The sequence below is a fragment of the Helicoverpa zea genome, chromosome 2 (genome assembly GCF_022581195.2).
Source record: "Helicoverpa zea isolate HzStark_Cry1AcR chromosome 2, ilHelZeax1.1, whole genome shotgun sequence".
In the NCBI taxonomy this organism is placed as follows: Eukaryota; Metazoa; Arthropoda; class Insecta; order Lepidoptera; family Noctuidae; genus Helicoverpa; species Helicoverpa zea.
Window position 1 is genome coordinate 6,118,106 of NC_061453.1, and position 16,984 is coordinate 6,135,089.

A 16,984-nucleotide genomic window follows, 5' to 3' on the forward strand; every position below is an offset into this window, starting at 1 on the left:
ATACTTGAACCATTGTAACTCAAAATAAACAAACTGAATAATTATTTAAAATTCTATTCATCCTTTAAAACAAAAATAACATGGACTGCAGACAGAAACCACTTAAACTCTTAAATCACTGCGTTAGATAAAGAAGCAAAGTTACCCGGATGAAGAAGTTGGCGCTCGCGGTATAAAGCTGACAGCGCCTTGTCCCAGCGGGCTGGTAGACCGACTGGAGCTCGCCGACAAGCCGCTTTTACCACCTGCAATAAAACAATAGCATTCCGTCAATGATTACATTATATCTCGCCATCTATAAACTATGTCACTCACTCTTACAGAAATGATGTCAATTTTTATCCACTCAATATTTACAAACTATTATCTCTGACATCAAGCTGAGTAAATATTATCAATGAAATACTAACATTCGTAAGATAAGTTTGAGCTTTTATCGAATCCCGGCACGGGTGGTCTGTCCGTGCTGCGCGCGCGACTGGTCGCCTACCAAGCTGCAGTGCAAACAGTGCGTGCGCTATACCGTCCCACCGAAAATACTTGAACCCTAACACCCCTTCCACTTTTCACATAACGTTCCCACACGGCAGAACTTCAGTTCAGTACGGCAGGTCATCTAACACTGGTTCGCTATATTAATCGATACCATACCGACCAAATAATAAATTCGTGATGTCATTACATTACTTTTCAAATGTATGCGTGTGCGTAAAGTAACCCTAAACAAGGGACATTAATGAGTCAATGGTGGCCATAAATCATCCTCCGAGCCTTTTTCCCAATCATGTTGGGGTCGGCTTCCAGTCTAACCGGATTCAGCTGAGTACCAGTGCTTTACAAGAAGCGACTGCCTATCTGACCTCCTTAACCCAGTTACCCGGGCAACCCGATACCCCTTGGTTAGACTGGTGTCAGACTTACTGGCTTCTGACTACCCGTAACGACTGCCAAGGATGTTCAATGACAGCCGGGACCTACAATGGTAGCCTAATGGTGGCCATAAATAGACAACATTATGGTTTCCCAGTGAGCTTAGTTTGTTTTGGCAATAGATAGTAGTGTTATGATACTCAGCCTATTCACGGGTGAAAGTAAACAATTACATATTAGCTAGTTAGTAACAGGCCGATATCGAAACTGACTCATATGGGAATTGCTTTCGTAATTATTGTCCGGTGTGTGTGCTGTAATTATGTTGCTTAATGTCCCTCCACCGCACAGTCATATGTGTTTGTGATAATAATTATTCCTACTTGTGTTTTGTTTACTAATTACCTGTTATAAGTATATGGACCATTCCATATGTGAGAAAGTATATCTATGACTTCAGCTGAATCATAACAACTGTCTGCGTCAACCCTTTGATGTATAAAAACATAATAATTATATGAATCGAATACAGAAATCCAGAGTTTACTGGCCAATAAATAAATGCAAAAATAGATCTTGATTCACAACGGTAAGTGGCCACTACCCTCATTCTGATTCATAGAAGCACAAAGCGTTTAATGAAAAACTGAATAATAGTAACGAACTTAGTATGCTTCATAAAGTTTGAATAGGACCTGGTATTATATTTATGAGTAACAATAGTTACATTCAGGTAGTGTTGCATCGCTCGAAGGAAGCAGATCGTTGTAGTGCGCCAAATAACAACGTCAATGAGCTATGGACTACATCCGTTCTTTATTCAGGCCGAGACTATCCATCACTTTAGCAATGACGATATGCCTATTAGCTAATATGTTTTGTGCACATTTTGTACCTACTTGTGTTAGACTAATATTATCCTGTGTTGTTCTGTATGTTATATTCTCTTTTCATACATTAAGGAACTATACTATATTTACCGAAGTATACTAAATCATTTTAGTTTTATACGGACAACACTACCTCTACTGTGAGGACAACACTAAAAAGAGATTTTGACAGTTAGAGCGCGCGCTTTACATTGCGCTTCCTTCGTGGACTGATAAACTATGTTTTCTTACGATTGATATTAAATTGTGTTTTAAAAGTGAATACAAGAAGTTATTGTGATACGAATTGACGTTTTATTTCTGATTAAGGCTAGGAGATCATACCCTAGCTTATATCAGAAGCGGGAAGAACAGAAAACGCCTAATTACCAATGGGGCGCGAATGCTCCGAATACAATAAAATTAATGATCACGCCACACTATGCGAAACACTTAAACGAAGACGAGATGACCACAGCACTGATTGCTCAACCGCAATAATGTATCAAGGACTTATCTACTCAAGGAAAACAAAGCGACATGGTCAACAACTTGTGGAGCCTATAATGACGACGACCAGACAAGATTCTTGTGTGTAGATTACTGCTTGACACACACTACGCCTGATGGCGATTAGACACCTTCTCCGCCGCGATGCAACAGGTACCCGAGACATTGGACAATCAGGTATAAGCATTAATATTTTTTTTTTTCTCATTCCAATTAATCCATGGAATAGAAAACAATCATTTAATTGCCCAAACATGTGTATACATGCATACACACGCAGGTGCATGCATGTAGGATAATACAATTATTAAAGGTATGTGCTTAAAACATGTTTGCCACTTGTCATGGCATACAAATATAAAACCAGAAACATTTAGCTCTATATACTAAAAACTATTTGAGCTGACATTTCAGAGCTTCGGTACTGAGTTTTCTCTAGGTTATAGATATTTTGTTGTACATAATGGGTGCCATTCAAAATATAATTTAGCACATAAGTGCAGTTTTACATGGATGTGAACAGAGTTTGCTATTGATCCATTTGATGCATACATTTTTAAGGTGAGTAAATGTACAACAATATATTTCATTAGACATCCATAAACCAGCTGGGAACATGACAGATACTCTGAGGTAAACATTTATATCCTGAGTAATTATGTATGGTGTTATTTTTGCTACACATTGAATACATAAAATATTCATGAGAAAAGAGTAAATAAAGCAAGTAAAGTTAATTGCATAGTTCATGGGGATGATGGCCATACGATTTGGTGTTAATGCATTATTTACATACATTACTGAAATAGACAAAGGAAGTACTTATAAAAATAAGTAAATAGGATATAACAATAGGATATTCATGATATAAAGCCAATATTACAATAATTAAAATTGAAATAATCATAATCACTTACAAATAGAGGTAGAAAATAAAGTGGTTAATTGACAACCAACAAAAACCGTGCGACACAGCTCTTGACTATTCTATGTACATCCAAAGCGGTGATAACAGGTATTAATAAAGTAACTATATGAAACTAATTGCTTCAAGCCAGTATGTTTCAGACAGTAAGTATGTTTTACCAATATCTTGGTACTGCCAATAGCATACATCATTGTTAAGTAAAACTTCATTCCAAGCAAATATCATTGCTTGTTATTATTTTAAAGAGTATCTAAAGTGAAAATTATAAAAATGGTAATCTTTTTAAATGATCTTTTCCATATTATTAACTGTAAATTGCCTCACCTAGAAAAAGTTAAACTGCTTATTCTATCTGAATGTTGGATGATATTACAGCTAACAGGTAGATTATAGGACTGTAACACATTAAGGATAGTTTAATCACAGTAAAGATGCAGCAATTGTAGTAAATATTATTTACTTAAAGGATTTTACAGACTGAAGCATAATAAATAAATATAAATCAGTAGTGTCAATTAATCAGAAGAAAATATAACTCAGTAGTGTCAGTAATCTGAGTAGCCAGATCAGATATGTTCTTTTTGAAAGATTTCATTTTAATTTGGAATCCACCACTTGATGCTGAGACCAGTTTTCTCAACCATTAAAAATAACCCGAAGTGTTTAAAGATATGTATACTAGAATCAAATAAATACAAAATAAAGAAATTTCGGCTTTGAAATCTGAATCGAAAGCAGTCTATATATTATTAACTTAATAAATGAATATGGCAATTGGCTCAATAAGAGATAGGTTTGAGTTGGAACAAAACAACATTAGTTATACATAAAATTGTCTGATACTACACAGGAGCTATACCATCAGAATACATTATACCATACTGGAAAAGAAGTATGTGAGACAGTTAAAGAATAAAAGACTAGGCAATTAATAAGTAATTTGTCCTAGCCCATTAAAAAGTTGAATGCATACCAGGGCACTCAGTAAAACATATAGATTATTATAAATAAACTGAACCTGAACTTTTATGTATGGTAACGATACAAGTTAACATTTCTCTCTATACTCTCTTTATGACAGGAAATCTTGTAATTTCCTGGGAGGTAAGACATTTTATTCTGAGACTAAATTTCAGCACATATTGTATGTTAGACCTTCTCTCACAGAAAATTACATGTACAGTTTATGATGATTTTCTTGATTGATGTTGTGAGTCTATTCTGACCACTTATAAAATAGGAACCAAGATTGTGGAGGATCAGAGGAGTGAATTCAGTTGGGTGTCAACAACATCTTTAACAAGTCAGTAAGTACAACCATAAGTGTTTTACAGTCAACAACTAAGAAAGAGCATTGCTTAGTATTTATTAGTTTTGAACTATTAATTGAAAAAAAAAACTGACTGATAAAGAACAATTTATATGGTGATTGGAACTTATATTTAAAGATGATGACATCTGGTTATGTTTATATTCATATATATTTATTTGCATTCCATAATGTTACAATAGATGTTGAAGAGGCTTAAAACTAAGTAGGTACCATTATAGGCCCTGTTAGGGCACAGCTAAAGAAGGCAATACTTTAAGGCACCATAAATAAAGAACCATGAGTTAAACTAGGCTCAGGGGTACTTTGTTGTCACTTTGTTTGTATTAAAATTGTTTCTACGGCACCACCTTCAATTCTGCTTTCGTATCCCTCATACGGGATATAGTTCCGAAGGAGCAGAAAGCTTTTCCACTCACGCTTTACAACTTGTAGAGTTATAATTTGATTAAATGGTATTAACTAAAAAGAAAAGCTTAAATTGAGAAGTGTAGTGATTTTAATGAATTGTTAATTAATAAAACAATACCAGACGAAGAAAATTGAATGAATAAATTAAAGATTTGTACAATTTTTACCTTGATTATCTGTTATTATTTCTTACGAGCCTCTGTATTGAGATGTGAAATGAATTGAAAGATTCATACTAATTCAGTTTGGTTGTATTGTTGAATTATTGAAATAAGACTACATAAATAAACTTTTGATAAGTTCATAGGTTGGAAGGTTTGCACTATTTACTGTTTTAGCTGTTTCTTTTGTTTGTTGCTTAAAAAAAACGACTCGAGGAAGAAAATGGATATTATGTATTTATATATTTTAACCACTACAATAAGGGATTAACAGAAACAATTGTAATGTTGTAACAATTGTAACTTGTAGTGGTCTGATTGAGTTTGATTGTGTTGTTAAATAATAATAATAGAAGACATGTATTGATTTAGTTCAACCATAGGCATTGCTCTAATACAAATAAGAGATGGACAGAGAAAAATGTAATTACTTGTACATTTCTCATTTTATTATGTTGTTAATTATTAAAAACTAGCGACTGGAATGCTAATAAAGAATTGAGTATTGAATAGACAAGATATATTGTACTAGTTGTGAGATAACGAATATAAATAAGAGATGGGCAGAGAAACTGACTAAAGAATTTGTATTAGCTACTTTGATCATATTGATGATTAATGGATACTAAACGAGATAAAATATGTATACATATATATTGTAGTCAGAGATTGAAGATGTAATAAATTGAGAGATTTGTATATTGTCCAGTTTGAGGATATTAAGCAATTGTATATTGTATTGAAGATCAATACAAGTGTAGTGACGCAGTTTATGAATCTAAGGCTGGATATTAAGAAATTGTATATTGTATTGTTAATGTACAGTAGTCCAGGTACTGGATAGAAAGAAGTTGTTTACTGTAATGAGAATTATATAAGCAGAAGCAATGTGTAAATACTGATTTGCACTTTGAATTATGATAGTGATAAATTTTAATGTGAATAAGGAACATAAGTTCAGAGACTTTGTATAATAGAAGTTTTCTATTGAAATGAGAAATGATATAAGTATTTTGATGCCAATATGGTGATGTTGACTTGTACTGCTTGAATTTGAATGAGGTACACAAATCCAGAGACTGGATACATAGGATTCTTTATTTAATGATTGATGATATAAGTATGTTGTCGTCGATATGTTCATATTGACTTGTAATATTGAAATTTGAATGTATTGATAAAGTATGTGTAAGATAAGAACCGAGACTGGATATAGAGAATTGTTTATTTAATGGGGAATGATAAAAGTATATTGATGTCAAAATGTTGATGTTGACTTGTAATCGTTGAATTTGAATGTATTTATAAAGAAATAAATCCAGAAACTGGATATAAAACATGTCGATTATTGAAATAGGAAATGACATAAGTATATAGATGCCAATATGTTGATGTTGACTTGAAATGGTTGAATTTGAATGTATTTATAAAGAATATAGATCCAGAGACTGGATATAAATAAAGTTGATTATTGAAATAGGATATGATATAAGTATATAGATGCCAATATGTTGATGTTTACTTGTAATGGTTGAATTGGAATGTATTTATAAAGAATATAAATCCAGAGACTGGATATAAAACAAGTCGATTATTTAAATAGGAAAATATATAAGTATATAAATGCCAATATGTTGATGTTGACTTGAAATGGTTGAATTTGAATGTATTTATAAAGAATATAGATCCAGAGACTGGATATAAATAAAGTTGATTATTGAAATAGGAAATTATATAAGTATATAGATATCAATATGTTGATGTTGGCTTGAAATGGTTGAATTGGAATGTATTTATAAAGAATATAAATCCAGAGACTGGATATAAAACAAGTCGATTATTTAAATAGGAAAATATATAAGTATATAGATGCCAATATGTTGATGTTGACTTGTCATGGTTAAATCTGAATGTATTGATAAGGTACATAAGTCGACAGACTTGATAGAAGGATCTTGATGTCAATTTGTTAACATGACTAGAAGGCGTAGATAGCTCCAAATAGGAGTGAATTCCTCGTTGCAGTCACAGTGATAGTAAGATTAACTTACTCTGTTAAACTTGAATGTTTTGATAAAGTATACAAGTCCAAATACTAGACGTGAAGTTGTTTACCGTAGTAAGAATTTGTACAAGTATATGGTTGCCAATTTGTTAAAATGGCAATGTACACAAGTCACAGTTTGGATTCAAAATGAAATGAAATGAAAATATTCGCAGAAATTGTTTATCGTAGTGAGAGTTTATGCAATTATATTGTTGACGATTTGTTAGCATGGCTGGAAGGCGTGGATGGCTCCAGTTGGAGTGAAGGCCACGATGCAGTCATAGTTAGAGATGGCTGGAAGGCGTGGATGGCTCCAGTTGGAGTGAAGGCCACGATGCAGTCCTAGTTAAAGATACGACTCTGGAAGGTTGGCACGATCGTGAAGCCTTGTTGGTGGACATCCTCTTGGCTTTGCGGTGAGGGGTCAAATGCAGATGTCGTGAGTTGAGATTGGCTGGAAGGCGTGGATGGCTCCAGTTGGAGTGAAGGCCACGATGCAGTCCGTCCTAGTTAAAGATACGACTCTGGAAGGTTGGCACGATCGTGAAGCCTTGTTGGTGGACATCCTCTTGGCTTTGCGGTGAGGGGTCAAATGCAGATGTCGTGAGTTGAGATTGGCTGGAAGGCGTGGATGGCTCCAGTTGGAGTGAAGGCCACGATGCAGTCCGTCCTAGTTAAAGATACGACTCTGGAAGGTTGGCACGATCGTGAAGCCTTGTTGGTGGACATCCTCTTGGCTTTGCGGTGAGGGGTCAAATGCAGATGTCGTGAGTTGAGATTGGCTGGAAGGCGTGGATGGCTCCAGTTGGAGTGAAGGCCACGATGCAGTCCGTCCTAGTTAAAGATACGACTCTGGAAGGTTGGCACGATCGTGAAGCCTTGTTGGTGGACATCCTCTTGGCTTTGCGGTGAGGGGTCAAATGCAGATGTCGTGAGTTGAGATTGGCTGGAAGGCGTGGATGGCTCCAGTTGGAGTGAAGGCCACGATGCAGTCCGTCCTAGTTAAAGATACGACTCTGGAAGGTTGGCACGATCGTGAAGCCTTGTTGGTGGACATCCTCTTGGCTTTGCGGTGAGGGGTCAAATGCAGATGTCGTGAGTTGAGATTGGCTGGAAGGCGTGGATGGCTCCAGTTGGAGTGAAGGCCACGATGCAGTCCGTCCTAGTTAAAGATACGACTCTGGAAGGTTGGCACGATCGTGAAGCCTTGTTGGTGGACATCCTCTTGGCTTTGCGGTGAGGGGTCAAATGCAGATGTCGTGAGTTGAGATTGGCTGGAAGGCGTGGATGGCTCCAGTTGGAGTGAAGGCCACGATGCAGTCCGTCCTAGTTAAAGATACGACTCTGGAAGGTTGGCACGATCGTGAAGCCTTGTTGGTGGACATCCTCTTGGCTTTGCGGTGAGGGGTCAAATGCAGATGTCGTGAGTTTAGATTGGCTGGAAGGCGTGGATGGCTCCAGTAAGAGTGAAGGCCTCGAGGCAGTCCTAGGAACGCAGCTCTGTAAAGGTGGCACAGTCATGAATTCTTGCTGGCGAATAACCTCTTGACTTTGACCTTTAACTTTGTACCAAAATATAAACCAATTTGTAAATGTGAACACCATGTAGCATTTTAATTGTCACTTTACTCTCATTTGTCTTTGCGATTCTACATGATCTTCGCATGCTTTTACTGTATGTATCAATACATACAAATTGTAATACTATATTATTTTAAAAAAGAGTAACCATGGAGTTTCTTGCCCGTTCTTCTCCATAGGAAGCTACTTTTGGAATGGGCAACTAGAATCAAACTTAGTTATGGTTTTGACGTCCATAAGTGCTTGTAAAGGCCTAAATGAAATAAATGATTTGACTTTGACTTTGAGAAGTTTGAGGACAAACTTAGTGGTCAGAATGGCCGAATGTTAGACTAATATTATCCTGTGTTGTTCTGTATGTTATATTCTCTTTTCATACATTAAGGAACTATACTATATTTACCGAAGTATACTAAATCATTTTAGTTTTATACGGACAACACTACCTCTACTGTGAGGACAACACTAAAAAGAGATTTTGACAGTTAGAGCGCGCGCTTTACATTGCGCTTCCTTCGTGGACTGATAAACTATGTTTTCTTACGATTGATATTAAATTGTGTTTTAAAAGTGAATACAAGAAGTTATTGTGATACGAATTGACGTTTTATTTCTGATTAAGGCTAGGAGATCATACCCTAGCTTATACTTGAATATTGCAATAATTAGATTATATTTTTTTGAAATAAGCCGACTGTCACATTGTTATTTAATCACATAAATACGAACCTACAATGCGAATTTTGATTGTTGAAAAACAAAAAACTTAACACTTACAAAAGTTCAGGCTACCCACTTCACTCAAATATAGAAAATATGAATCAAATCATCATCATTATTATCACTATTTAATAGTTTCTTTAGCACAAACACAGAAAACACAAAAAACATACACAGGTTGTATTGTTTAAAAAATAATTTTAAATTAAGAACGTCAATGAGCGGCCGGCATGAGTCGCGGCCGTCAACTGAAGATGCATCTGCATCAAGCACCGCGCGACATCTATGCGATATCACCGGGGCACGGCGAGTCTCAAGATAACTCGACCCGCGTGAGAATCATAACAATCCTGTTGACATACGAATTTGTGTCGCATAATTCAAAATTGATATCGGCAATACCGCTAAATAATAACCGAAATGATAACCAATTTAGAACCGTCGCTTGAATAACTATAAAGGCTATATTCGCTTGCGGGTATTGCATAGGTCCAAATGATATTATCAAATGTCAAATGAGGCATCGCTTTGCATACATCCGGGGTAGTTTTGGTTCAAGGGTAGCTATCAAGTGAGGTGTAAAACCAATCTGGTTCCAGAACAAACAAAGATAAATCTTATAATGAAAACATCTAAATCCAATAATCCCACCAAGCGAGACCTTACAGCCACCCAGGGCCCCGCCACCCGCCGCGCACCCTTTGAACCCTCGCTTAGGATGCCCTTGAACATCAGGAGGCGGGTTTACGACTAAACATGGCACAATAACGCTATAACTTGTACGAATAAGTTATTTGGACTATTATCTAATTCTGTTAAAAAATAAATCAACATTATCGTGCAGTACCTAGGTTTATGACGAAGAAATTACGAATCACATTAGAACACTGATTACCTACTAGTTAATTTCTATTACTCATTCAACTAACCACAAAGAAAGTGATCTAATATCAAACGATGACTACACTGCGATCCTTGATAAGGAAATTGTGACAAAAAATCTAAAGATAAGAGAGGGGACGATTCCTCACACGTGTACCAGGGTTTATTCATCGGGCAAGTAATAAAACGTATGGCGTTTAGGCACTTATCAGAGAGAGTAAGTGAATAAACTTCGTGTAAACCCTTAGGTATGCCACTTGGAGTTTATTTTGGCGACCTCTCAGCCCTGAGGTGAGTTTACGAGCGACAAATTGGCTTGCGGCGACAGTTTTTGGGAATGAAAACTTAAGGTCAACGCAAATTCATATGCAATGTATTCTGTCAATTTTGAAGATGTAATGAAAGCACGTGTGCTGGGCTGGCACCCTATAACTAAAGGAGTAACAGTTTTATTGTTTGCATACCACCTTCATTCAGCTTTTGTTTCCACAATGTGTGTTGTGCTGTGTAATTGACGGATAAGGCTTTATTGTTAAAATAAAAGAAACGTTTTCCTAGTAGATGTCGGCGTGTTCCACACATCATTAGTCTCAATTTACTCTGTTTATCTGGCTTGGCCGTCGAGGCGTTGAGACAAACAGACAAACAGACGCCTCCCACTGAGTGCAGAGGCTAGATATCGACGGGAGCGCTAAATAAGTAATTGGATTTAATTAATTAGAGTTCTCACTCACAAGACGCTGCACTTAATTCTAACGTCTGGTCTGGACGAGGCTGTGAAGTATTCTGCTCATGAATTATTGCCTTGGCTTAAGTAAAATGGTGTGAGTGGAATGCTGTTTAGTTAATTCATCTTCATCTGAATTTCACTTTGAAATCTAAGTTATTATAAAATACACTGTCTTACTCCGTACAATGGACTTATTTACTTAATAGAATCTGAAACAATTTTATCACTAGAAACGGTAACTTTTGCTAATATCCTGCCTTCACGACCAGAACTTTGTTCATAGGCGATGGTACTCTCATGTACGTACCAAGTTAAATTACTCAAACGTGCGGTTATACTAAACTAGGTCCATCTAACAAATTAGTATCTCAGTTACGACACTCACGAGCTCTATTCTAGGGTCGAGTATGTTTTGAAATTCTCGAGAACTTTCTACTGGTTAGTCATTTGTTTTTAATTGTATGCATACAATAATGTCTACTGGCCGGCCTTCCGCAGAGAGAACAAAATACTCAATACCTACGCGTCGTAGACAATACATGTATTAAATAACCACTTTATATTTAAATTGCCTGTATGAAAAGGAAGTTGTAAGCGATATCCAATGTAAGTAGTTAATATTATACATTCAGTGACCTGTTTGCTAAGACTCATGATGTGACTAGCTACTTGGATCGGGAAGATAGCAGCTGCTAGCCATATTGCCAATGTTGCATGTATTTATTATGAATACACTTCGTGTCTGCGAGGGGTCAAATTCTCACTTGGTAAATCAATAATGACTGTAAAATCTCTTTAAATTAATACATAATCACTCCATAATTTGGTAGAATCCGAATCTGTAATTCTGAAAAGTATTTTATAAGGTCTTTGAACCTACTCATTGGTCCTGCTTTTTCTGAGAAGCTCCACTTATAAGACCTCAGTGCCTACTCGACTGATAAATTGACCTGCTACCACTCACTTCCCCAATAAGGCAATTTAATGATAATAATACATTCACATTCCCTTTTTATGAATATCTTACAATTTGACAAGCAGCAGTACCTAATTGGTATGGCTCACGACATTTACGGCTCATTATTGATTTTCGACTATCGCTTGTTCTTCGTTGTAGTTCATTACTAATAGCTTCACGACAGGTTTAATTTAAGAACAATCGATATTTCTGGTTTCAGTGGTCTGCACTAATGTATGTGTTGTGATTTTAATGCAACCTAATTGGAATACAATCTATACTAATATTATAAAGCTGAAGAATTTGTTTGTTTGTTTGTTTGTTTGAACGCGCTAATCTCAGGAACTACTGGTCCGATTTGAAAATTTATTTCAGTGTTAGATAGCCCATTTATCGAGGAAGGCTATAGGCTACTTTTTAACCCGGTACGGGAAGTAGTCCCCACGGGATGCGGGTGAAACCGCTGGCAGAAGCTAGTACTAGCCGTGGTCATGGAGTTTGGAATATTTTTGAGAATTTAGGTACTATATATATTCTTTATTGCACACTTAAAAATACATAATAAAATAATAAAGACAGTTTATTGTACAATGGCGAGTACTACTACTAACTACAAAATATAATACGACTACTTCGACTTTCTCTCGATCTCAAGATTGATTTCCGAGAGCAGATCATAGATCATGCACAAATATACACCAATATTACGGAAAAAATAAGCTAAGTACTTATCAAATGTTAAACCCTTCTTTACAGAATTAATCAAATTACCTCGAAGTAATCAACTTAACTTACTTACGTACGGCAAACAATAATGTGTAATTTAACTGATAGGTACCAGGATAGCATAGACATAAGACAGTGGAGTGTTGTTTACCTGTTTATGACGACGTGGCCGGTCATACAATCAAACAGATAGGTAAGTACCAGGGTAGCATAGACAGTGAAGTGTTGTTTACCTGCATGCGACGGCGCGGTCGGTCATACAATCCAACAGAAAGGTACCAGGGTAGCATAAGACATTGGAGTTGTGTTTACCTGTATGCGACGGCGTAGCCGGTCATACATCCAACAGATAGGTACCAGGGTAGCATAAGACAGTGGAGTTGTGTTTACCTGTATGCGACGGCGTGGCTGGTAGTGGGCGCTTGTCCGGCGGGGCTCTGCGGGCTGCCGCCGCCGATGCCGGCAGGGGGATCGACGTCTGCAGCACCGACACTTGCCTGCACAAACATACAAATAGTCAAATTAATTAATCATAAGTTTTGCTACTGGAACGGTTATCTGTGTGAAGAAGGTCAGTTGTCTTGGACTTAAGCAAAGGTTCATGCTTTCAGATGAACCTATGATCTGATGGCACTATAGACTTTGCTATATATTTTTTTATAATTAAGTTGTGGACATTCATAAAACTTTTTGCGTAACAGACACTACATGGCTCTTACACCGCATCCATAGAAAACACATAATACCTACAAAAACATAGTCTCACACTAATCGTACCTAAACTCCCGTTTAACGTTTTCTCCTATCCAAGCATATCAGCGTAAAATAACATTGATTGTAGAGTACAAGTTGATCCCAACTGCGAAAGCGCAGTACGAATATCAGTAAGTAGTAAAACTAAAAATTTATTAGTGTAGGGTGATCACCCGACACTCAGAGAAAGGGAGTTACCGTCTCAAACTATTTCGGCATTATTAATAATTCTATTTTCTCATTTTTTAACTTTGCTCTATATTTTTCTTCCAGGTAAACTGGGCATTCGTTTAGACTTTTTCACCTAAAAATAAACTTTGCGAGAAAGAACTACTGAAACCTTTAGAAACGAGAGTACTGATACGGACTCCTATTTAACTAGTAACAGAAAAAAAAGAAAACTCTGTGCGCATTTTTAACAAACATTTCGTAAAATCCTTCAGATTTTCTTGTAGAATATTTTCATGGCCCTTAATTATTCAGTCCCCTCGGTGCTGTAGAAGGGTAGGTGATGATATATTTCACAGGGTTTCCGGCTTTTAACACCCATAGTCCCATTAAAGTACCTACGTCCGATATGCTACTCGTATTTAAGAGGTTGAATTTCAGTGAGAGTCGTGTATCTCAACTCTGACTGAATTCGGTATTTAGCGATTAGGTACCGACCTTTACAGTTGCAAAGCTTTTTTATTTACAAGAATGCGATGGTATCATGTATATGAATAATGTAAAAAGCTTTTATTTAACTTGTTTTGCATCTTTGTGGATTATTTTGTTTTATAATGACTTTAGTCTTCAGTACCTACACATTTCGCAATGGATTTGGATCTGGTCTTTCGCTGCAGTATGGTAAGCATTAGGTATACCTTTTAACACTTTCCTATTTTTACATTAACACCATCAATTTATCAAAAAATCATAGTAAAAACACCAAAAGTTCCTTAGTATTACTGGCGTCACACACAGCTATATTTAACAATGTCGCACTATTTCATAAGTAATGTCCCGTAACATGGCAGAAGTCGTAAAAGTGAGTATTTTTAACATGAAAAAAGATCTAAAAATGGCAATGGTTTCATAAAAATCTTTGGCAGCTCAACTAATCATTTATTTTACTTAACGACTCTGACAGTTTTATAACTGATCTGTTTTCAAATATGAAACTGATTATTAAGAATGGTACTTTTGCCCTTTTGTTCGGAGCCAAAACATGTATAAAACTTGGTAGCCCCATCGCGATCGGTTTCAGCATGCATAAACAGACCTCTTAAGGAAATACATAGTATTACATTAGCCAGGACCTAAGACCGGTGGGTCAGTGCTAAGCGGTGATAGACCAAACTAGATTGCCTATTAGGAAAACACGATATCCCAGCATGAACTGCGCTTAGGCACGAGCGTGTCTCACGAATTTATAATAAACCACCGGCTAAGAAGCTCTCGAGTTGCACGAGATATTATTTTGCACTAGGTTCATAACTAAGTTATTTTTCGGACGAATGTAAATAATATTTTTCATGTCTAATGAACTCATCATTGAACTTAAAAAACAAAATACCCGACTGCACACTAAAAAAAGAGTAAAACAAGCCCCACAATAATATTTAATTTATAAATATTGATGGAAAGCATCGCAGGCGGGGACCACCTTGACCGCCACCAACGAAAATTCTGCTAAATGGTGCACAACCGAAATGACTATAAATAAGCCTCTGTTGGTCCCCGCCTGCGATGCTTTCCATCAATATTTATAAATTAAATATTATTGTGGGGCTTGTTTTACTCTTTTTTTTAGTGTGCAGTCGGGTATTTTGTTTTTTTAATAATAATTCTTTTATTTATAACTTTTTAGCTGTTTTTATTTAACGAAAATGTTGTAGATGTAGAAGACTATGTATATGTAAGTACCATTTTAAATTATTTCGACGACATTTGGCTTTAGATTACGAGTGATGTTACTCCGCAACATAAATTTACCGCCAATCTGGACTGTTGGTAGTGAAGAAGAAAAAGAATTAGGTGAGTCATTACTGCTGAAGACCGTCAACGACGTGTGCCCTTATGCGTGTGCCCGCATTCGGGCTGTATACTCGAGCATATCCCCCTCCGCACCGCGCCGCGCGCCGCATGCCAGGCCACGCCCTATCTTTTTGCTTGCTAACGCATGAGTTGCTTTGCGTTGACGCAGAATTAACATGTTCCCGTGGGAATTTTGAGAAAAAACGTATCCTATATTAATTATTACTCCCGTGATTGAAATGAATCTAATGATACCGCATACATATTTTTTTAAAGGGAAATTTAGAAAAAATATCCCGTGGGACTTTTAGGATAAAATGTATCCTATGACACTCCCGTAATCAAGACAAATCTAACGATACCTCATACATCAAAATCCATCAAGCCGTTTAGGCTACAGGAGGTCACAAAGGAACAGACATACATACATACTTACATACACTCGAAAAACATTACCCTCCTTCTTTGGCAGTCGGGTAAAAATAAACAGGAGTCACTTAATCATGAATTTTCCCGCTACTGCCCGCTAGATGTCGCTGGTAGCAACAGTGCACACATTTTAAAATGTTTAAAGGTTCTAGTAAAAGACACAACGAAATAACTTCGATGTTTTAAAGAAGACTACCTCTGTACTCTCCCCGTAAAAAAACAACTAGTATAACCTGCTGCAAAGCTCATGTATTTCCTTTATAGTGGAACCAAAAAGGCAGACCAACAATGTAACAATAGAAAATGCATTAAGTCTCTTTCAAGTTCAGATTTCTTTTATGTTGTGATCTAAGTTTCTACTGCGATACATCTTAATCCAATAGTCTGCGGTCTAGACGGGAATTGCTTTTTTTGTTCTCACCATCACTCACATAGGTTACAGCAATAAAAAGCCTTGAGGCATGTTCAAGTTTCAAAGTAATTGAACTCTGAATATTCATGATCATAATATGAGCTGTGAGAATTTATTTGAAAACGTTACGTGTTTGAGATCGAAGAAGGTTATTTATTTTTGATTGAATACTATTCCGTAGTTTATTTAAGTATCATGAAAACCTGAGAGCATCTTAGAAAGAATGAATGAGTTATTTCACCACACCAGAGATGAAGTTGCAAATAAACATTCCTTGTGTGCATTCAGTGGATATCGACCAAGTATTAAAACCGCAACACGGACGATTCTTTGGAGAAAAAATATCAAGGCTCAAGGACATGTTTTTAGATATAACCGAAGGAATCAGGAAAACCCAACACATTGGTATTTTCAAAGGACTCTGAAACCAAATCAAATTTAACTCGTACTGTCGGAGCCATGTCTCAGAGGTACGGCTCGGATTTTATATGTATTAGAAAGCTCCATTCTATGAAATAGGCTATTTCAGTATTCTCCTGTAAGGCAGAATTTCTCATGAAAATAAGAATTCTATTACAAAATGTATTTGTTGTCTAACGTCACTTTACGAAAATGAAAGAATCTGTAACAAGCACCCTACAAGTAGAA

The 16,984-nt window shown here is 36.4% G+C and overlaps 1 protein-coding gene across 8 annotated transcripts in view; it reads right to left on the reverse strand.

The window, feature by feature from the left end:
• LOC124641062 (protein sickie) overlaps nucleotides 1-16,984 on the reverse strand; it is a 161,311-nt gene that overhangs the window by 52,263 nt on the left and 92,064 nt on the right. For all 8 annotated transcript variants that reach the window (XM_047179075.1, XM_047179074.1, XM_047179070.1 and 5 more), the window contains 2 exons: nucleotides 13,114-13,220; nucleotides 146-245 (listed from right to left, as the gene is read on the reverse strand). In XM_047179075.1, the coding sequence (XP_047035031.1) occupies nucleotides 146-245; nucleotides 13,114-13,220 (207 nt within the window). The remainder of the gene's footprint in view (nucleotides 1-145; nucleotides 246-13,113; nucleotides 13,221-16,984) is intronic.